Genomic DNA, 24,822 nt, shown 5'->3' with positions numbered 1-24,822 from the left:
ATGGTGGGTCCTAAGTATGCTCTGTTGGATACCAGGGATCAATTTGTCAGACACATCGGTAGTGGTCAACTATTTCATTGGCTGAGGTGTGACTGTGTAGATGTGGGCCCTATGAGGACTTGTCATACAGGTTGGTACGTGGCCAGTTCTCATTGGTTGGTAAATTGACAGGTCTGATCCATCTTGCTCATTGTCAGATCAGTTCAAATCTACGGTGGGCGCTATCTCGCTATGGAAAGCTGCAAGAATTTTAACCATAGCGACATAGCGCCTTAGTGACGCGTGGCAGGTGGGTCCATGTTCCTTCTATGGGCCGCAAGTTGGACAAGGGTGGCTGGCTGAGTTGGCAATTCTATTGGTGCCCGCTTCCCTACATTCTAAGCTTTGTCAAACCTTCTGACAATGCAAGAAAGTGGATTGTTGACACGTCTCCTAGGTGATGTCATGGTGGATGCTCTCAGAGGTTTAGAAAGTACAAGTTGTGTTCACCATCTGATGTAGGCAGATCAAGGGCTGATGCTTTCCCGCATTATCAAGATGCGAGGAAATTTAAAAATTCAAGAAAGTGGGTAGCTGCCATGTGTTTCTGCGGGACCAATTTCTCAATGGGGCAAGGTCTTGCCAAGATGGATATGCCAGGTGGCTACCAAGTGGATTCATGGATTAGAAACCTTATGGAGGTAAGCGCAAATCTTCCACCATCGTTGATCTCGTGGAGATCAATGGCGGGCACTATCTTGCTATGGAAAGCTATGAGAATTTTAGCCATAGTGACATAGCGCCCTTGCGACACATAGCAGAGTGGGGCTGAGGGTTATGAAACTATAGGGTTGGTACCAGTTTGGGCCGAGTCAAATGCCAAGTGTGTTGAGTTGTCTCATGGGCCCAAAATTTTGAGAAGATAGCGCAGTATATGACGAGTCTTCACAATCGTTGGATCAAGGAAGATTGATGGTGGGTGCTATCTTGCTATGGGAAAGTGCTCAGAGGATACACATAGTGAAATAGCACCTAGGTGACATGTGTCCTAGTGGCTCCAGTACAGGCAGTAATAGTTAACGGCTGGTAGTTAACATGACCATCGTAGTTGGAGTTTGAGAGGCTGGCGTAGTTAGTTAAAAGACATGGTCAACTCGTAAAGATCCGCAAGGTGGCATAAGGAAATAAACTCATTAGTCAACGTGGCTCATCCTAGTGCCAAGATAGGTTGAATTGCTGACTTTTTTGATTCATGCACCAAAGAATGATAAGAAATCAAGTTTTGCTGCACGATTTGATCTCTGTAATCGATTCCAACCAACCCAGAATGAATGCAAGACAAGGAAGAACACTCCACTGCCCCCCAGTTGGTTCATCTACCTGATCAGGACAGTTATGGCACCGTCTCTGTCTTCTCAAGGCTCTATCTTAGTTAACAATCAAATTTCATGGTACCAAAAGGCTATACTTAGATTAGATTTCCTTAGATCCCCATGATTGTTCTTGGTAGAGCATTGATGGTGGTGGTTGCAGGATAGTTTTGGAGGGAAAATCTCAGTTAAGCCTGAACTGTAAAGGTAATTTTTGTGAATTTTGTAAAGGTTGATCATCCTCTGTTGTTCTTTGTTGTTGCTCTACAATTCCAGTGTAAAATCCCCTTTTCCTCTGAACTGTATGATTTCTGTCTTATCTCCTTCAGCCATTGGTGTAAAGTGCAAGAACTCTTTGCCTCCACTAGTGTTTTGTGGAAATCTGTAATCTACATGACCCTGGCCTATGAATGATAATATAAGTGAATATCCCTTTCCTTGTGTCATTCATCTTGGTCTTCTGATTTGCATGCGATTATTAGATTAAAGCAAGTTTGAATGTGTATATCCTTAGTTTCATTCTGGTTCAATAGCGCATATATGGGCAGAGATTGGTCTCAACACTCTATTTTGGTGCATCACCTCTTTAGATTAGATTAGGTAGATTTACTTTCATGCTCTCCTTCTCCCTTTTCCTCTCCAAGAGTAATTAGGTGCATCCTAATAGTAAGAGGAAGCCGGCCTTCTCCGGAGACTCAACCTCACAGTTCAAGTCCCACAACTTGGAGGTTGTTTTCATGTTTCACTAGGTTGTCCTCATGCATAGGCTTTGGACAAGGGTGCAAACCTAAGTGAAAATAGACATTACAGTGGTATCAGATCTATGATCTTGCCAACCTAAGGGTTTGTAGAAGTTTGCATGCAACTAAGTGAAAGAGAAAAGAGATATTTGCAGTGAGAAAGGAATATAAAATTTTTGATCAAACCTCCAATTGATAATAAAAGTACAAAAACCCAAGGAAGGAATGAGTATGGCTGACCTGAATGAGATGGAAAAAAAATTCTTCCAAGACATCCAAAACACTCAAAAGAAAACAGTGCATAGTCTGGCAAAAACTAAAGAGGCTTTGTAGTTATTGAAGGAAAAACTCCAAGGAGTTGTATCTACTAATGAGAGAGGGAGCACTTCAAAGGAGCCAAGAAATTTGAAACCCACACCCTCTAAACCAACAAAGACTATTTTCTTACCCACAGATGAGCCATCAATACCAAATCCATCCCTTAATCCTATGAAAAAGGTTACAGGTAACTTGGTTGCATTAAGGGCTACTTACAATGGCTTAGATGATGACTTTCATAGTTTGGTACCTTTTAGAGAATATGTGGATATGATGAACACTTTGACACTAGAGAAAGAGTACAGGAGGGAGCAAGCCATAAGTGGAAGAGAGCTCAAAAATAAAATAAGCAAGTTTATAGCACCTACTTTTGATGGAACAAATAAAATTTCTACTAGAGTATGGCTACAAAAATTACATACCTTCTTCACACTTAATCCCATGAAGGAGAGTGACGCCATTCAATTCACAAGTCTACACTTGGAAGAGGTAGCCTATGATTAATGGTATCATGGAATGACTACTCAAGGTCATGATCTAGTAACTACATTTGATGATTTTAGTCAAAGAGTGATAGATAGATCTGATCTCAAGGATGATGAAGAGTATTTTAAAGAATTGTCAAAATTCAGACAAACCAAATTAGTTAGTGAGTATGTAGAAGAATTTCAAAAGGTGGTTGTTATGGTACCTGATATGAGTGAAAAGAGGATTATTTATCTTTTTCTTGATGGTTTGGAAGATTATGTTAAGGGCTTGGTTAAGGCTTTCTCACCCTCAACCTTATAGGAAGCTATCAAAAGAAGTTTGCAACTTGAAACTTGTGTACCTATGAAACTAGTCACTAATCAAAAACCCCAAATCTTTGAAAAAAAAAGGGAAATTTTTAGAAAAATACTTTTCCAACACCACCACCACCACCAAAGAATGTGATAAATTCAACAAAAAAGAAGATAGATGAAGAGACTAGGAGTGAACTATGAAGGAAAACTCGATGGGTTCTAGGACATAGATGTTTGAGGAAAGGTCAAGTACATTATATTGAGGTTGTTTCAGAATCTGATTCAGATGAGCATGAGGAATTTCATGACACTAAGGAGGAGGAAGAAGAAATGAAAGTAAAGAAAATAATCAAAGATGGCACTTTGGTAGCATTATCTTGAGTCCCAAGATATCATCCCTTTCAAATTTGAGGGGTACTAGCAGGGAAAAGGTTGATAGTTCTTCTTGATAGTGGGGCAACTCACAATTTTATTGATGAGGGATTTTTCATGAAAAGAAGGCTAAAACAAATAATTTTAAGGGATTCAATGTTACTGTAGCTAATGGATTCACAATGCCTTGCACATTAGTGGTGAAACAAATTAGGATGACTTTAGGAGATTATGAGTTACATGATGACTTCTATGTTGTTTGCGTTGGGAAAACATATCTTGTATTAGGTGTTTAATAGTTGCACTCTATTGGAGGGTACTATATGAACCATCAAACCATGGAGTTCACATTTCATTCCAATGAGAAAGAAGTCTTATTGAGAGGCTTATCGAATGGAGCACCTAGGGTGCTCACTACAAAGAGGATGGAAAAGACTACTTTCAGATGTCACTATGGACACTTTGAGTTTCTTGGTATGCCATTTGGCCTCACTAATGCACTAGAAACATTCCAATCTTATATGAATAAGGCATTCAACAAACATCTTCAGAAATTTGTTTTGGTGTTCTTTGATGAAATCTTGCTTTATAGTAAAAGATGGAAAGAGCATCTAGAACATATAGACAATATTTTGGGAATTTTGGAGCAGCAATCCTTTTGGGTAAAAGCACAAAATGTGTCACCCTCTTACAAAGGAAAAGGCTAACAAATGTTTAGTTGTTCATATTCAATGAAATAAAACTAGTATTATTATTTATAATTTTAAAATGAAGTAAATAGATGGAATGTGTAGAAATGGATGAATTCTAGGATTATAATTTTTAATAATTATTTGGAATAAGAAATTATATATTTTCCTGTTTTCTAAAGATAAATTTTAGTTGCTATAAAATGCTAGAAATCAGGGGTCTAGTTCCCACCACAAAACTATATGGAAATAAACTTATTTCCCTTTGATCTTAGATAATATTATCGATAATATATGTAGCTAGAAAAATAAAAAATAAAAATGGGCTTTAGACCTATATTTTCTCTTTTATATCGATTCAAATTTTAACTTATTCAAATCGATAGTTTTCATCTCCCACCACATTTTTTGAAATAAATCTATTCCAACCAAAAGAAAAAATATATATTCTCGAAGAGGACTCTCTCCTCTAGATCATCATATAATTTTTTTTTTTTTTAATTTTTTAAAATATTATTAAATATTTTTTTCTTTCTCAAAATTGACATCTTCTTGAGTGTTAAAATATGTACTTGTAGAATTTTTCAATTACAATATACAATATCTAATTAAAACACTATGAACTCTATATGAGAATATTTTTCACTTTGAGCTATCTAAAATGGTGTTTATATGTTATTAAAAAATATAATAATAAATAGTAAGAGTTATTGAAACATTAGTTTTCTAAAATAATTTAATTTTTTTAGTAATTGGATACTAATTAGTATAAAACATGCATTTAATAGAAATTTTCAATTGGAAGAGTGTGAGACCATATATAACTTAGCTAGAATAATTTTATCAAGATTTTATGTTTGAAATTTTTTTTTTTTTACATAGAAATACTCAAGTTCAATTGTTCTAATAAGTTAGCCTAAAAGGTGACACAACTTTGTACTTTTATCCTTCTATGCTAAGTTATCTAAATGTGAGTTTTATTTGACTAAGATCCTATATTTGGGACATGTAATAAGCTCTAAAGGAGTACAAGTTGATCGACAAAAAATTCAGGCAATTTTAGATTGGCCTAAACCTGCCAATCTTACACAGTTGAGAGGCTTCTTCAGTTTGTGTAGCTATTACAAAAGATTTACCAAAATATTTCCTCAGTTTGTTGCCCCCTTGACTAATTTGACAAAGAAAGGAGCCTTTGTTTGGATAGAAGAGGCACAAAAAATATTTGATAAACTTAAAGAGGTAATGAGCTCATGGCCCGTGCTTCCAATTCCAGATTTCTCGTTACCTTTTTTTGTTGAATGTGATGCTTCTAGAGAAGGTATAGGGGTTTTCCTAACTCAAAGAGGATGTCCAATAGCACTTGAGAGTAGAAAATTAAATCAAATAGAGAAAATTTATTCCATCTATGATAAGGAAATGTTGGCAATCATGTATGCACTTTATAAGTTTAGACAATATTTGGTATGTGGGAGATTCATTGTAAAGACAGACCATAATAGCCTTATGTTCTTCTTGAACCAAAGGGATTTGAATAATCATCAACAAAAATGGATAAGCAAACTGCAAGCTTATGATTTTGATATTGAATATGTGAAAGGAAAGAATAATGTGGTTATTGATGCTCTCTCAAGGAAGCCCACCTTGTGTTCCTTAACATCTATCTCTACTAATTGTAAAGCCTCCATAATCTTAGAATATGATAAAGATTCCTTTGCCACCAAGATTTTTGATATTTTAGTGGATGATAATAGGTATAAGGTTGTTGATGAGATGATCTATTACAAGAACAAGATGTTCTTAGTGTCAAGGTTTAAGACTAAGGAAAGGATATTGAGGGCCTTTCATGACACACCTTTGGCTAGTCATCAAGGATACTTCAAGACATACAGGTAGCTTCATGAACGGTTTGCATGAATGGGTATGAAGGAGGATGTCCTTAATCACATTAAGGAATACATGGTATGCCAACAAAACAAGAGTGTGCAAATTTTTCCTGGAAGGTTGTTGTAGCCACTTCCTATTCTTGGACAAAAATGGGAAAGTATTTCCATGGACTTCATCACTGGGTTTCCCAAGGTTCAAGGTAAGGATTGCACATATGTGGTGGTAGATAGACTAAGTATGCACATTTCGTTCCCATCACATATAATTTCAAAGAATTCCAAGTGGCAAAATTGTTCTTCAAAGAAATTTTCAAGCTACATGGCTTGCCTAGAAACATTGTCAGTGATCGAGATAGTAGATTCCTTAGCTCTTTTTAGAAGGAGATCTTTCATTTGGTAGGAACTGAACTCACTCCCAATACTAGCTATCACCCTCAAATAGATGGACAAATAGAGATAGTTAATAAATTGATTGAGGGATATTTGACAAACTATGTTTCAAATCAACAACACACTTGGGTGAAATGGTTGCACCTAGGGGAGTATTGTTATAATACATCTCATCACATGTCTATTAGTATGCCTCCTTTCTGTGCACTCTATGGTTATGATGCCCTTTTCTTTGCTGATCTAGTACTTTTAGATAGTAGAGTACCTATAGAAAGTGATTTCATTAAGCAAAGCCAAGACATATTAAGGCCCCTCAAGGATAATCTACAACATGCACAAAACCAGTAGAAGTTGTATTCTGATAGGAAAAAGACTGAAAGATCTTTTGAGGTATCAAACTTGGTATTTTTTAGATTGTAGCCATATAAGCAAAGCACCTTGAAGAGGAGTGGGGCAGAGAAGCTCAAGTCAAGGTTCTATGGGCCTTTCATGATCATCAGGAAGATAGGAGAGGTAGCTTATGAATTGAAACTCCCACCAAATAGAAAAATACATTATGTTTTCCATGTCTCTTTCCTAAAGAAGGTTCTAGGACAAAAAACCACAGTATCTACAAAATTAACACCTCTTGATGATTAAGGTAAATTAGTTTTAATACCAAAAGAGGTTTTGGATACAAGAGAAAAAAATTGAGAAATAGGAGCATCACAGAGCATTTGGTCAAATGGAAAGGATTACCATTGGAGGATGCCACTTGGGAAGGAACACACATTCTTGAGCATGCCAACCTTCATTTCTTGAGGACAAGAAATATTTGGAAGGGAAGACTTGTCATGTCCCCTTTTCAAAATAATTAAAAATTTGATAATTTTTGCTAAGGCTGGCAGAGCCAAAAGAAAAGTTTCGAGACAAGGGGCTAATATTTGGAAACCAATAGAGTAATAAATGTTAAATATTATTAAAATATATCCTATTCACCCCTCTTGGTAGTGAGTTAGGGTTATGCCCTCTTTAAAGGGGTTTGGAGACATTTTAGACTCATTCTAGAACTTGATTTTTGCTCATTGCTTTGTTGTTCTTTAGAGGCTACCAAACTTGTGGAGAAAGAGACCTAAAGGTGGAGTTTTTAGGTTTCAAGGAAGGATAAGGACAAGAGTTTGAGGATATTACATGTGCAAGCTCATGCAAGGTTTTCTCTTGTGTTGAACAATGTAGATTTGTGAGTCTCCGAGTGTGTTTCTTGTAAGGGTTTGGTGTTTCTAGTTGAGTTTTTAATATCAGTTTGGCTTGATGATTTATTGCAGCATTTTTTCTGTTAAAATAGAGCTTAATATATGTATTGGGTTGTGATTCTACTTCTGTGATAGATTTCTAGTATTTTATGGTGTTTTAAGGCTATTTTGTGTTATTTTTGGGGCCCCGATTAGCATTGTATTTGTCCTCCATTTTGGAGTTGTTGTGTAAAATATTTGTAGATCTAGAGATATAATTTTTTACATGGTTATGCTGGCCAAATTTGTGTAAAAATGTCTACTTTCAGATTTATTAATAATATATGAAGTTGTGAAATTTTTTAGCACTATTTCGGGCATACCCAATTTGGGTTTATTTGAGAAATTATATAATCTTTCAAAGTGTTGTTTGTTTAATTTAAAAATATTATTAGAGAATGCAAATATGATGTAAAAATTAGAAAGGGGACATTACATATTCTTTCTCATCAGTTCATGGATATTATTTGTGTAGAGTGTGAATTTCCCTACATTTTCATATTTAATGGTGTGCTTTCACACCACCATTCAGATCATGGATATTTTTTTTCCATCTTCTATCTCATGCTACAGATGTTACTTTGAATTATCTATACCAATAGCAATGAAATGTACAACTATATCAATTATGTTTGATCAAAGAATAGTTTACGAGGTCATAAACTAGAGAGTTTATAGGAAATATGGTTATTGATGATTGAAAAATAAAGAGTTTTTGTCTCTTTTTCTCTTCTATGTTTTATTAACATAATAGTATGATAGCTTTTTAAAAATAAATAAATCTCACCTATCTTATCTTTCATTGAATTTATAAAGATTTTTTATTTTATTGTAGGTTACAAAGAAGTGAAGAAAAAAATGTATATATTGTTTTTCTCTTTAGCTTATAAGGAATATACAAAATTCTAAGAAAGCCAAAAAAAGAAGAAGCATAAGATCTTGTAACAAAATTACTGAATGTAGATTTAAATCAACTAATGCAAATGATAACAAAATTAACTTGTATGAAAAATCTCTCTACTAATAATTTTGTTATAAATGAATCTATTATAGTTTATTATGGATTCAACTAACTTATGTCATTTTAATTGAGTTCAAAATGATTAAGGTTCAATTTTAATGAATAGAGTCATTTGATGTTTTTAATGATAAAAATTCTAAATTAACAGGGATGTTTGAAAAATTAAGGCGACTCTTTTTGTTTGAGGGAAATTGTTGTAGATTATTTTAACATGATTTTTATCTATCTTATTTTATTAACAAATTGGAACTATGTTTTACAAGGTTCTTTGCATTCTTTAATATATTTGTGAGAAGTTATGTGATGTTAATAAAAAAATCAATATTCCTCTTCAATGGATACTATGAACTTGTCTATATCTTATTATTTTCAAATAATTTCAATTTTTTTATTTTATATTTAAAAAAAAAAATAAGATTCTTTCAAATTTGTGTATGATTGAACATGTTAAATGTTTATTTTTTTAAAATAATAATAATACATTAAAAATATATTTTTAAATAAATGCATATCAAGTTTTTCTCTATATACAACATGTGAAAACATATTAGCATAACAAATACCTCAAATCACAATACCTATCTAAAGAAAAACTGACATATTTTTTCTCATATACAGTTGTGCAGTTTCAAGAATTCTTGGGTGCATGAAAAAATTGTGTAGTTTTGTGCATCGAAGGAGCTACATTGAATGAGTCAAGTATTGAATGAATATCTTTCTACTCATTCGACATTTGTAGGTCAAAAATTATGGTGCATTTTTGTGCCTATGCAGGCTTGGAGGACTATTTGAAGCGAAAGGACTTCTTATTGCAATCTCATGATGTTGTACAGTTTCGTGTGTCGAAGGAGATACATCGAATGAGTCTATCGAATGAATATCTTTCTACTTGTTTGACATTGACAAGTCAAAAACTATGGTGCATTTTCATGCCTGCATAAGATTGCATGACTGTTTGAAGTGAAAGGACTCCTTGTTGCGATTTTGCAATGTTGTGCAATTTTGTGTGTCAAAGAAGATACATCAAATAAGTCAAATATCGAACGAATATCTTTCTATTCATTCAAAATTTTCTATAACACCTAGCCATTATTGGCAAGTGAAAATGAAATATAGTCACCTTGGTGATGAGCGATAAGTGTCTTCAGTGATCGAAAATGGGAGGATTGTGTTGTGGCGATCAGTGATAGAAAATACATGATCATCATAACTTATGGCGATGTCAGTATGATCTCTCAAAAAGTCACTATACAATATAGCGATGGGTCAAAAGGATCACGCACCACATTTGGAGTAAACATGAAATATTGAGATAAGCGATGACGACACGTGTATCATTATGTGTTATGATTACAAAGCAATATAGGTCGAGCTATATATTATAGCAATGGGTTAAAAGGATCATGTGTCATGTTTGGAGTAAACATGACATAGCGATAAGTGATGAAGACAAGTATATCACTATGTGTTATGATGTCAGAGCAGTATAGGTCACTATATATTATAGCGATAGGTCAAAAGGATTGTATGTCATTTTTGGTGTAAAGATGACATAGCAATAAGCAATGAAGATACTTATATTGCTATGTGTTATAACAACAAAGTAGTATGGCTATAAGAAGGATCACTATAGATTATTGTGATAAGTTAATTTTGATCGTAAATCTCTTTTATAGGAAAATGGATATGGTGATGAGCTTTAGAATTATTGATAGTTCTATAGCGATAAAAGTGAAAAATGTAATAGATCACTATTATGAATAATGAGATAAAGAGATCGATGGTGTGTACATGTTTTCCGTTGGGAGTTACAGTGAGCATTTATTTGAATATATTTTTTGTAGAGTGAGTGAGTAATGACTAGAAATGACAGTTGATAGTGATCTAATAATGTTGTGAAGTTTTGTGCATTGAAGGAGATACATCAAACCAGTCAAACATTGAGTTGTGGTGCATTTTCATGTTTGCGTAAGATCACAAGACTATTTGAAGTGAAGGGATTCCTTGTTGCGATCTTGCAATGTTGTACAGTTTCATGCATCAAAGGAGCTACATCAAATGAGTGAAATGTCAAATGAATATCTTTATGCTCATTTGACATTCACAAAAACTGTGGTGCATTTTAATTATATAAAATAATTTTAAAATGAGAAAATAATAATAAGATAAAATAATAGTAATTGAATTTTTAAAATAATAATATAATTATAAAGGAAGGATTGTCTTTTAAAACTAAATTATGTAATCTGTGTGTGATGAATTGCCATCAATCAAATCATGTAGGATGAAGTTGGTATCTGTTTATAATACTTGGGTTTCATAATAAAATAAGAATTAAAAAAATCTAAATCAAATTCCAATTCCAATTCGAAAAAGAACAACCAAACACAAGAAAAGGATCTTCCTAGTCATTTTTTGTTCCAATTCCAATTTCTAAATTGGCAACCAAACACAAAATATGAATTTGTATATTCATCTTTCGTGTCAATCAAATGGTCCAACTATCTTCCCAAAATGCAAAACTGGGTTATGGGATAATAAGATTTTGAGCCAAATTCATCTTTCCCAATCAAACAGGGCCTTAGAATTTAAAAATAAAAAAAGAATATTGATCTCTAAAAGTCAAATTATTAAATTTTAAACATATCATTTTACAAGATCACTAAATGAATTTATCACCTTGTCTAATTAAAGGAATTAGAATCCTTCAATGTCAAATTATTAAGTTTTAAACATGTCATTTCCCAAAATTACTTGAATCAATTTGTCACCTTGTCCAATTAAAGGAATTCAAAATAATAAATTTTAAACATATCACTTCACAAAATAACTTGAATTAATTTGTCACCATGTCGAGTTAAAGAAATTAGAATCCTCCGCCTACTTAATAGAGTGGAAAATAAAACACATGCTTCAGATTTAAATAAATCTTCTTTCAACATTTCTAACACATTAGTGAAATTGGAGCCTTTCTTCTCGCTCGATATCCAGTCATTTCCTCCTGCTAATTTAATTTACATACACACATAGATTAGCGCTCTAGGCATTAACATGATTTATCAAACTATTTGAAGAAGGAAGGTTTAATCTAACTCTTGTTTTATTTAAAAAAAAATCGCCTTTCATTGGAAGAAAATTATTTTACCAACAAATTTCACACCAGTTTTAAATGACTGCTTTTCATCTTATACACAACTTTTCTAAGATAACAAATGCCATGCACAAATTCCTCAAGTCTTACGAGAAGAAACTGCCGAAAACAAAACAAAACATAATTATATATGAAGATCGTGTTACTCTTACACGTTTGATCTCTGGGTGGCCGCCAGAATATGCGTTTGCGAGTATATCTGCCGTCTTCGTGTCATGGCAATTGCCATACTCAATGTCATGCAACACCTTATTAGCGGTTTCAATGCCTGTTCGTATGATAAAAGCTTACGTAAGTGAAGGATTTTAACGTAAATCTAATTTCATTGTCACATTAAAGTGAAAAATGTGTTACCGGCAAAATAGGCGCCATGCACATATCCATTATACTTCTCACTCGTATGTTCGCCACTGAAGTATACAGGACCAACTGGCGCCTGTATAAATAAATAACATTGTTATCCAGGTTATGGAGAATGAATTTGTAGATTAAGGTTTGATTACTATGTTAAGAATAGCATAAAATTTATGATCCACTAAATTTATTGTTAGTTAATAAATAAAACTACCTTTAACTCTTCAAAGTCTTGCTGTGAAACACCAATTGGCCAGTTTGAAAATGTTCCCTTGTAGAAAGGATTTTGACCCCATTTGGGAATCAAGATGTCTGTCATCTCTGGGATGTCATCACCAAACATCTTTCTTAGAACAGCCATGATTTCAGCTTTAATCTTGTCCTCTTCAGCCTCCTGTTCAATTCTTCGCGCTTCCTCGTCCAGTACAGTTACCACAAGAATGTGCCCTTCCAGGTGCTATCACCATAACACCAATCAGCCAATATAATATTTTACTCGCATCCGAAGAAATAATGAGTCTTTCTCAACTTAAATGTAAACACCCAATTCATCATTCAAATGATCATTCAAGCTAGCGATAAAATTCAAGATTTTGTCATGCTATATTTGAGAGAATTAAATTAAAGATTTTGAGAGAATGGGTATTACCTGCCACAAATTGTAGTAACCTCTTCTCTCATGGGCATACATGAAATACTCGGTTCCTGGTCCAGTTGGCCAAAATGTCATAGGGAACTTCATGAAGATCTTGCAGTAATCTACCATATCCCACTTGTATATTGCCAGCAGTTTACACATCTGTAGTACACACATAGATTAAAGTCAGAGATCATAACAATTCTTATGTTGGAAATAACTCTTAAAAAAATGAAATAGTCATTCTTACCGGCAGATCTGGTTTGAACTGAATAAGCCTTGACTGCAGCACTCCAGCGCTGACGGAGACAATGGTGTTCTTTGCACTGTAAACTGAACCATCCTCTGTCAACACTTTCACGCCGCTATCACCATATTCGATCTCACGTACCACCTACAACACAATGCCCGCCTTAACGCTTTTCTCTTGATTGTAAAAATGGGACTTCTAATTATAGAACTTTTTTCAAATTGTGTTAGTTTCTTTTTAATAATTAATGAAATAAGATTTTTTTTACAATTACTTTCAATCATATAGTTTGGATTCTAATTTAATATCTTATATTTTATGAATAATGGTTCATAGGAACTTATTTCATAGGAGAATGAATAGTATATTTGACACTTATTGTATTTAAGTGATATTTACAAGCTAAAGCATTGGGTCTTTTGAAAAGATTTACTCTTCCAAATATTATTCTAATTCAAACATGAAGGAGAGCATTTGAGTTGGTATAATACTGCAATGGGTGACCTCTCTAAAAGGTCCTCTCCATAGCAAAGGATAAAGTCGATCTCTCTTTGGCCTTTGATAGCTGGGTTTACAATTGAATTTATTATTTCCCTAATAAAGAAGGTCTAAACAGGGAGAATAGTTTGCAAAATGAAGTGGAGGTAAGGAAAAGGATGGAAGGTAACTATAACAATATTCTAGTTCAAGAATTTTGAGGACAAAATTAGTAAAATAGTAAAGGATAGTGACAACAAGGTCCATTCAGAAGATTATGAAAAGTAAAGGCAAGACGGATTTGGAGAGTATTGAATTTGAAATAGATTTGAACAAGAAAGACAAGGAACAACAAGAACAAAGAACAACAAGATGATACTGATGGACCTGGAATAAGAACAAGGGGTAGATTCAATAGGAAGACAATGACCGTGACTTAGAAGAATCCTGAAGATACTCCTGGTGTGAGATTCAGGTTGCTAAAGCTCTTAAGGAGTTGACTTAGATTTAGGTTCTGTTCTTTTCTTTTTCTGTATCTTCTTTGTTTTGGTTTTGGTTTTGTTTCCCAATGCTGGTTGTTGGATGTTATGCAGATTTTTATGTTATTCTAGCATAGTTCTTATGTTATTCAAGTCCTCTAAAAGCAGTTTTCACCTTAATCAAATTATCAAAAAAATTTAGCTCTAATACTTCAAATACAATGAGTATAATACATTACCATTCATTCTTATAAGAGATAGATTCTTTCATTACTAGGTGATCACTTCGAATCAGCAGCCGTTAATTGTTGTTTTTCTTAGTAAAACCAATATTAAATTAAAAAAAATAGATTTTTTTTTAAAATAAGGAGAGGGTCTTAAAAGAGAATTAACCTTGTTGAGTTTGAGGCGCTTGTCGGTTATGTCTCCATGGGAAGAGGTGAGAAATTCTTGTGCCAGTCTATGCAGAATATGCTCGTAGCCTTGGGGATCTGCCACGAAGTAATTGTCGATGCCAAAATCTTCAAACGTTGCAGTTGGCTCCACGTTCATTAAGCTCGTTACACGCGGAGGTTCTGAAAGAAAAAAAGGTCGCCAAATTTTACATTTATTTTATGCGGTTAACGTTGGAATTCACAAAACAAATGTAGGTGATGTGAAGAAAGAACAACCTCCAGTTTCGAAGTCATACAAGAAGAAGTCGATGGCCATCTCCAAAGGTGTTGCTGGAATACTGCGTTACAAAAACTCAAACCATTCATATCCTTAAATATTTTCGTGGACAAAGCGATATTATGTGCACCATAAAATATCCTTGAATGGAGATACTTACTACCCAAAGATGCGCTGTGCCACTTGGATTGACATGTCTTTCTCCCCATTTCTTTTTAAATATGACGATAACTTTTCACAGCCGTCCGACAAGGCCACTGCGTGTTCGTATGGCTTTGACACCACCGACTGGTGTAAAAGATGTCCTCTGCAATAAGAGTGTATTTTAAGAAATGGTTTCAAAATTAATTACGTATATTCAAACAAATATTTTGAAAATCAAATTTTGAAAGGAATAGAGATTTTTTTAAAAAGCAATTGTAAATAAATAATTTATTCAAATTTTTCAAACAAATACTTTATTAAAGTATTAAAAAATTTAATTCTATATAATTTTTTATATATTAATAGGTGGGAATATAGATTAATTATTATTATTTGTTAAGATTAATTATTATTATGTGTTAAGTTTGAGTAGACTTGAATTCAAGACCTTCAAATAAGATATTCACAAGTTATTGTTGTAGGCTCTTGCCTTCAACTTAATATAATTTAATGTTACAGAGTACAATTTATCTTCCATGTTCTAATTACCAATTATTGAATTTAAAACTAATTAAAATTTCACTTAGAATTATTTAATAAGATAATAGTCTTTCATTTTCTAGGAAAAGAGATCAATTTTGCAATTTTATTTATACTAATAGTGCAGTAAACATTTGTAAGTATTGTATCAATTGTGTGATGTTTTTGTAGTCAAAGCCAGTGAATAATAGGACAACAAAAACTATCTTTAAAGGGCACTTACCCTTATTAGTATAATAAATCTCACAACATTCAGCTTTACTTTCAAAAACCACACTACAAGCTATAAACAATTAACAATAGAAAAGGTAATTGAACCCATAAACCATTTAAATTAAGACACTAAAAGCTAACAAGTGATAATAAGTTCTTCTCATTTATCAATATCCATAAGACTTACTCTTGATCATAGATGTTATTGCTGATATTGTTCCAGTTGGACTTGAAGGTCTGAAGATCATATTTCTTAGCAAGAGTCCAAATGGGATTCTCATTCTCTTTTGAACCTACACCTTCTACCCAATTGGCACCTATCTCAACTATGCGTCCTCCAAACTCCGTCTTGTGTATTCTTCCTCCAATTCTGTCTGTTGCCTCTAGTATTACGAAATCTGTCATCTTATTATCAGACAGGGTCTTTGCTGCCATTATTCCTTCACCAAAGAATAATAGTAAGATAAAAAAAATTTATAACAACAATATCAAAGTCAAAAAAATTATACCTACAATTTCAAAGTCAAAAGATCAAACATTATTTTGCATACCTGATATTCCAGCACCAATAATGATGGTGGTAACTATCAAAGAAGATGGGCAAAGCACTGATGTTACCAAAATGGAGAAGAAAATAAAATTAGATAAACTTATTTTTCATACTTTTCTCAAAAATTACTTTATCTAACAATGACATCACAAAAGTACAATTGCTTGGAATCATGTCTCTCCAAGCCACCATTTATAGATAATATTTTAGCATTTTTTATTTTGGTTATTATTTTTTAGTTAATATAATTAAATAATTATATTATAAGAACATGTGTCAAAAGGAGGGTCTAATGGTTATGTAGACAATAAAACATATATTGGAAAATATATTTTACAATTTATGGCCTTCAACTTGAATACGTCTAAGAATAATTTTGATTTTACACTTCCATAAGTAAAGACTTGCAACACATTTGATATACACAAGTAAAAGTTTAGAGTTACAAATATTGAATCTGTATTCATAAACAGGCACCAAGAGAAAATACCCATAGAATAACTATATGTCTAATTGGCATACACCTACTGATCAACAATATATGTAATGAAATATAGATTATTCAAAGGACATCCTTCGTCCTTTTTTTCCTAGTCAAGCATTTAGTTTTAGGTGATTACCACAAGTAGGATGGTGTCCTCCAAAAGTTCATTTTCATAATAGGTTTTCCATAACCTAGAGATGTTCCTATGTTTTGAACCAGCAAGTTAAGTCTTACTTAGTATGGATGCATTATTAGGTGACAACATAATCAAATATATTTTTTAGTGATTCAAGACTTAGAGGCTGTAACATTTGATGAAAAACTTCACTTTTCCCCTGATCCATAGAGGCTCCATAATTGATAAACTCTCTTAGTAGAAGATACCACTAGCATTAACTAAGACATCATATAGGGTCAAAAGTTCACACAAATTTTGGCTAGCAAAAAATTAAAAGAACAATATGTTCATAAGAAATTACTTAGAATATTGTAATCTTTGAGATAGTCTTACAAAAATATATTAGATTAGATCCTTCTTTCATCATCTATCACTCAATAGTTAGGCCATATGTCAATTTGTTAAAGAACAATTTTGCAAAATCTACCTCATATTACTCTATTAGATTGGTTAAGGAAGAACTTCAAAACCTATTAGATGTCAAATTCATCAAGTCAATTTGCTACTTAGATTATATTTGTGATTTTGTACTAAGTTTGCAACAAGAAAAAGTATATCTATGTTTTCATAGATTTTCATGATACTACAAAAGTTGACCAATAGATGAGTTGTCTAGATACCCAATGTTGACACAATCATTAAAATTATAACATTTGGCTTATGATATTCTCTTCATGTACATAGATTTTATGCTATAATTAGATACAAATTACATTAGAATATCAATGCAAGATGGTTTTTATTACACCATGAGGAACCTTCTATTATTGGTTCATTAAACTTTTCTTCTTAATAACATAGAAGAAACTTGACAAAGAATTATGATGATAATATTCCATAGCATCAGTTTATCCTAAAGTTAAAGATTATATGGATGAAATTTTTGTAAGACCAAACTAGAATAAACTAGCGTATCACTACACATTAAACATTTTGTAAATTTTGTAGAAAGCGTGTCTTTAGCATTACTATAGGAAAAAATAAGAATTATATTCATCTCTCAAATCAGATTGGGGTCTCTTCTAAAAAATTATAAATATACTAGACATACACTCACTAAAGATCTGCACACTTTTTTATCTTTCAACCCAATTTGTAATCTATTAAATGGTTCGTTCTTAGCATAACAATTGTCAATAATTCATTGATCTACTAAAAGTGCACACAAAGTTCATTTAAGAAGATTAATTTTGACATCATTATAGAATGCATGACCAACTAGTTGTGCTTACATCATCTAAAACGAATCAACTATTTCAAATATACTTTAGGTGCCCTTATTTCATAGCATAACAAATAAGGTAAGAAATATGCTACATAGTACACAAGCTTTGAAAAAGATGGTAATTTTCTTTTTGGTGTCTTGAGATCTTTAATAAAAAAATTATTCCACTTCTATTCTATGATTGATTTTATTTTGAATAAATGAATTGATTAAAATGAAGAATTATTTATAAGCTACATAAGAATGAACCTATTTCATTTGTTATATACAAACTTACAATTTTTATCTTTTTATAAAGAAAATGGCAAATCCAATATTTTATTTTTTTAATCAGATCATCACATTCATTTATCGTTAACATAACATGCTCATTTTAACATTCAAATCTATTATATTGGCATTCATATGATTCTACCAATGAATAACTCGTTACATAATTGTAAGTAATAACATTACCATGGCTATCACTCGGAATTGGTGAAGTCAGAGCCTCCATATTGCTTTCCAACTATCTGCACCAGTTGCCCTTATTCAACAGTATGCTGTATGCTTTATTCCTTGACACGGAAATGAAGAATTTGATTAAAAGTATATAAATACCATCTAGAAATCATAGTTTTCCAGTTAAGGTATAATTTTCCAAATGTTAACATTAGATTACACGAACATTTTTCCATCAATCATTTTCAACACACTCTATCATAAGAATCTCACTTCTCCAATCCAATATGAAAATAGCGAACATACTCTCATTCCTTTCAATCAAGAGTTGTGAAAAAATAGCGAAATATTATCATAATTACCTGCAGCTTCGAAACCTACAAGGAGGGTTAGGAAGGGAAAAATTCTCAATACAGAAACCTCATCTCCATGTTCTTCAGTCAAGAAAATAAACTGGTAGAATTGAGGCAGCAGCATGCTTTTATAAACAACTAATGTGGCTAATCTCAGCTTGGAGCCAGAGAATGCGACATGATTAATGGGGCTACTATCACATTAATGTGTAACATGGCTGACCAAGCAAATTCAGTTTCCTAATTTCTTTATCTCGCCAAAGTCAACTTGATCTTTATAAAGATTGTCTCGTCCATGAAATTGTGGAATCTTTAGACAGGGCTTCACATGCTTTCATGTGCTATATGCTTATTTAACGAAATAACTACAATAAATAGAGCATCGTGAGACAGGTTTATCACAATTTCCAAAAACTACTATAAGTTTTCATGGTTTACTGGTCAAAATCTTTTAAATTAACAAGAGTGCATAATTATTTATTATCATGATTTATTTTTTATAGAGATAAGTTGTAAGGTTATTATTCATAAATTACAATTGATTGAATAATTATTAAAACATCTGATGATTTAGACTTAATAGCATTTTTTTTCATATTTATCAACTTGTTGAGGACTTTTGACTTTACCATCATTTATCTTACTTATTGTTTTATGCCTTTGTTTTATAATTATATGGATATGTTGAATACTTTTTACTTTACCATCATTTATCTTATTTATTGTTTTGTACTTTTTTAAAAATTACAATCAAGTTAAATTTGTGGAGTTAGTATAGATGGTTATCTCTATTAGGATAAATCATGCTGGTCAAATCAGTTCTATCCACAATTCCTAATTACACCATGTCTATCCTAAAAGCACCAGCTACTATTCTTAAACAAATTGAAAAAGTAATAAGAGACTTCATCTGGAATAGCAACATGTCTGATGACAAGAAAATCCCTTTGATATCCCTTAAAAAAATGGCTAACGATAAAGAAAAGGGTGAGATTGGATTGCATGATATCCCTTAAAATCCTAGCTAGTCCAGATCCACACTCTGGTAGAAACCTCCAAGGAAGATCTAAAATATATATAGGTATATATATAGGTATACATATCGTTGTAAGTGTATCAATAAGGTGATCAATAGAAGCACAAAATTTAAAGGGCAATAATCATATAGTAATCTAAGGTTTTATATTATATGGCATGATGTTCTAATTAATCTATACACCAAGATCATACTACTGAATATATATAGGTGATTACAATATTCGAAAACCATTAGTCCTTTATATCATGTCTATATTAAAATATTTAAGAGATTGAAGTGTGTGTGTGTGTGTGTGTGTGTGTGTTTACCATCATTAACATTTTTCTATTCTACAATTAATTATAAAAAAGTAATGACAATTGAATGTTTATTTTACTCTACTCAATTTCAAATATGAATCAATACTCTAAACCCTTTTATTAATTATATCATGAAATGAATTTAAATATTAACTAAACTACTAACTAGATATACTGTATTTAATTACTTATTTACAAATTTATTTAATTCTTATATGCTTATCCACATCTAACTATTAAACTCCAAACATTACTATTCAAATATTATATTACCTAACAACTAAATTACTCAAGATACATTATTATTTAACCATCAACTTTACCTAACCATATACTCATTACTATCTACAACACTAGAACCTAATAGCATGCTACTAACCTATTCATTACAATCTGATTGTTTCTAGTCTCCTAACACCTATTATCTACTAACTAAACTCGCCATGCCTCATTCCCTCTAAGGCACGTGGCTCACCCTCGCCTTGGCTTATGTGCCCAGCCCAATCCTTCAAGCGCCTACCTTCCTTCATTCTCCTAACACTCAATCTCCTTTTGATTAAATTAAATATTAACCTCTCTCCCCTTAAGTTATTCTATCCTTATGGGCCCCACTAAATCATCCCTCAGCATCTATGCGCTCGCTTTAGGCACATTCACCAAGTCCAAGCGCTACATCCTAGTGCCATTCCAGGCGCTTCCCAATGCCCCTTGCATCCATTCTACTCGCACGTGATCGATCGAGGATGACCGGGACGTAAAGGAGAAAAAGATGGTAAGAGTTTTGTGCACAGGTTTAAGAATGGCACTCAATGTGGTGGAGGGGTGGCCCATTTACTATTAATGCGCATGTACTATGGGCCTTTTTCCAAGTTGCAAGAGGCTTGAATACTCATATGATAGACATGGTTTGATGTCTGTGGAGAAGGTGTCATACGTGGCAGCCCTAAATTGGCGCTAGATGGGGAGGGGAGGGGAGTGGGAGGAGTCACGTGATTCCCCCTTCCTTCTCCACCATAGTTGATTTCCCATATAATATGGTTTCTTATTAAACCATAAGACTTGCTTATCATACTTTGTGGTGAAGAAGTTATTATTATTATAAGATATTGTAATTATTATTGTTAGTTTGATGAATATTTTAATGAACTTTAATAGATAGAGGGAATATTTTTCCATCCCCATACAAATTTTAAAGAACAAATACACATCTATAGCTTAGTTTTCTTTTTGTTTTATTTTGGTGCTAAGTTTTCTACTTGCTTTTATTTTCTTTATTCAACTATCGTAACATAGTGTCTATATATAATATGTGTGTTGTTGATAGAAAATTTGATGCTATAATCCATATTATAATAATTATGTCTAAAATGATAAATCTATTGAAGGCACTTGAATTCTTTGAAATATATGAAACTGGAATCCTAAATAATTTGTTCACTCATGTCACTTGCTTGACTACATCAAATTTATATCTTTCATTTGAACAAGATCAAATGTAGCAATGAATAATTTCAATCTTTGTGATGGAACTTTTAAATGAAATGATTTATTGAAATTAGATTCATGCAATCATGTTAGACACACTTTCTTAATCTTTGTAATTCCTCACTCGGAGATCCTTGGAACAAGGATTCAATTCAAGCCAACATTTTTTTTTACAAGTATGGATGCACATGACAACATCATATAGGAATCACAAAGATCGCAACAAAAGACTTCACCACAATCCCAACAACCAACAAATCTTCGAACGTCACTAACAAACTGACACACACAAACAGAGGTCAACAACGACCACGCACATGATGAGGGCTTGAAGAATCCATCACTCATCAACAAAACACCAAGCTGGGGTAAAATGCAAAATCCTAAAATTTAGCTAAGTTTGAAATCTTGAAGCTCTGAAATTTGGCTAAGTCTGAATATCTGAAGCCTTAAAATTTTCTTGAATCTTTATCTTATCTCAGAGAGGTCTGAAACCTATCTCAAAAGATTCATCGCGAAGGATTCGCTGCACACCACATGAGGATTTGTATCCTTGTGTGAGGAAATATATTCTCGCATGAGGAAGTACATTCTCGTAAGAGGAAGCACCTTCTCGCGTGAGGAACTACCTTTCCACACGAGAAAATACATTAGCATGATAACAAAACAAGAATAAAAAGCATAAAATCATGAAAACCTCCACACCAAGGAGTACCGGATCCACATAAATCGAAGAATGAACACTCAAGTGCATAAACAACAAGGAAAGAGGAACATCAATCCACCTAAATGAAAGCAGTAAAGAATGTACTGAAAGAAACATACAGTGAACAGAAGCAACATCGCAATGAACAGAAATACATCTCAATAACTAAACAACCAAACTAAGTACACGATTCCTCCCAACTATCAATAGCATCATAAGACCATCATGGATCCTAGCCATCCCCTATGCATAACATCTCAAGTCACTAATCAAATCGTCGGTACTATTATAATAGGGACGTCACTACTAAAACATGCTACAATATAAGCATAAGGAAATCTACCAAGCTAGTAGTAAAGCATAAGATAATCCTTCAAGTAGATAACATCACCTATCACATGCTGAACATCATAATAAGGAAATCTAACATGCTAAACCAATAAGCAATAGATGATCCAATACAGCAATTCACATCATCTAGTCATATGCTAAACATCATAATATGGGAATGCATCAAATAAACTAACATCATTTAAACATGATATCCAAGCATTCCAATGAAAGCATAAATCACAAGAAAGCATACTCTAGAACCCGAAGCATCAACTAAAAACATCCAGTAACAGTTGCACTAGGATAAAAGACCACCTCTATACACCGGTCCCTAGTATTGGTGAAGGTAGCTACGCCTCCCAACCACATGGCACCCATAGGTCCACACCCATCGTGCCGATGAAGATAATGATCCAACCACAAACACAAAAAACAACATCCATGGCTAACACTCACACCAAATAGTATGATGGTTGTAACCAAGAACCTAAGACAATGCAAGTAGTATAGATCCTGGTCAAACACTCATAAGGCTACTAAGTAGGGACTGACATCATGGAGAGTCACTTGGCATCGACAAGCCCAAGCTGGTACTGGTAGCTCTCCACTTCCCAATGGAAGGAGCACATCCCGAATCATTTTTATTATCTTTAAGTTTTATTAACACTCACATTTTATTTAGTTATCACTTGATTACAAAGTTTTTGCACACCAACCCTCGAGAAATAGACACCAAGCTACAGAGATAGAAGCCCCCTCCATATGCTACCCTACCCTACCCATGCTCATCCTACAACAAGTGCCCATGGGCATGCATACTCCCATCCCAACCCCAATGATCATAACTTTCGAAAGTACCATGGAAGATCAAGCCTCACAAGTCATCTGACAAATGTATGCGCACGTACTCGTGTGTGGTGCACCACCATCATGAAGATCATAACACAAGGATTGGATGAGAAAACAATGCAAAAGATAGCACCCAACTAAAAGCAACACGGGGAGGACAGATTCTACACGAATCCCAAAGCCAAAAAACCATACATCCTGAAATCACTCATCCGGCCTCAATCTGGGAGTACGAATTTTACACGAATCCCAATGATGCAACAAGACCAAACATCATGAACTCACTCAACCAACCTCAATCTAGGAGCATGGATTCTATACAAATCCTAGTGTCCATGAAACAAAAGCAAAGGTCCAAAAGAAACCATAACACCAAGTATAAAATTACTCAACCGAACACAAAGTTGTGAGTACGGGTGTGGCACACATCCCAGTGCAACATATAAGTGCAATACTGGTCTGACTGATATCCAAACAGATCATCCAGGTCCATGACCCACGTTGTGCCAAGAAAACCTGAGAAAATAGGGCAACACACAAAATGAGGTAAAAACCCCAAATTTTGGAAAAACTTCAAAATTAAAACCCATTTGGCCTTTGGGCACAAAAACTTCAAAAATTTAAAAATAATCAAGTGTGGATACCGTAAGAAAAAATGGCCAGCATAACGGTGTAAAACCCCAAACCGTCATCCCAAAAAATAGGGAAATGTTCATAACCACCCAATCAGGTAGAACTAGCATACAGAAATAGAGGGGAACACTAGTTCTCAATCTCCAAACAAACGGCTAACAAAAACAGAAGTAGAAATAGAGCCAAAACCATAAAATAGGAAAGCCCTACCTTACAACCAAAAGGGCAAAACAAGAATTTGAAACATAAAATAAATAGCTCGCAGAAGCAGCTGAAAATTGCAGCAATCAAAGGTTTCCCCAAACTAGATCCAACAAGCTCAACCTCGCAATGATCCCATGCTCATAGCTCCCACAACGAACAAAATAGTAAATCCTCATAAAGAGAATTTTGAGTTTTACTCTCCAACTTTTTTTTTTTCAAAAGTGAGAAGTGATGAATTAAATTCCTTTTTGGATATTTATTCACTTTTTGAGTGAATAATCGATTAGGGCAAATAACTAGCCAACCTAGTT

At 33.4% G+C, this 24,822-nt stretch overlaps 1 protein-coding gene across 1 annotated transcript; it reads right to left on the bottom strand.

The window, feature by feature from the left end:
- Window positions 1–11,759: 11,759 nt before the first annotated feature.
- On the bottom strand, window positions 11,760–18,665 carry LOC149547976 (polyamine oxidase 7-like). The gene is made up of 12 exons (XM_089794213.1): window positions 18,626–18,665; window positions 16,284–16,316; window positions 15,920–16,172; window positions 14,996–15,142; window positions 14,835–14,896; window positions 14,557–14,738; window positions 13,208–13,351; window positions 12,970–13,119; window positions 12,535–12,777; window positions 12,321–12,402; window positions 12,119–12,234; window positions 11,760–11,816 (listed from the first exon to the last, which is right to left on the bottom strand). The coding sequence occupies exons 1-12, from the start codon at window positions 18,663–18,665 to the stop codon at window positions 11,760–11,762; spliced, it is 1,509 nt and encodes a 502-aa protein (XP_089650339.1).
- Window positions 18,666–24,822: the final 6,157 nt, after the last annotated feature.

This window comes from Cupressus sempervirens, chromosome 7, assembly GCF_028749045.1.
Source record: "Cupressus sempervirens isolate cs-2001-9-10 chromosome 7, ASM2874904v1, whole genome shotgun sequence".
Lineage (NCBI taxonomy): Eukaryota > Viridiplantae > Streptophyta > Pinopsida > Cupressales > Cupressaceae > Cupressus > Cupressus sempervirens.
This window is presented reverse-complemented; position numbering and strand designations above follow the sequence as displayed.

Excerpts from the sequence above, each read along its gene's own strand:
- LOC149547976 (XM_089794213.1), bottom strand. The coding sequence starts at position 18,665 with ATGGAGGCTCTGACTTCACCAATTCCGAGTGATAGCCATG. Across the intron at positions 14,897-14,995 it reads GCACAGCGCATCTTTGGGTA|TATTCCAGCAACACCTTTGG; the intron begins GTAAGTATCTCC and ends TTTGTAACGCAG. Across the intron at positions 13,352-14,556 it reads AGCGCCTCAAACTCAACAAG|GTGGTACGTGAGATCGAATA; the intron begins GTTAATTCTCTT and ends ATTGTGTTGTAG.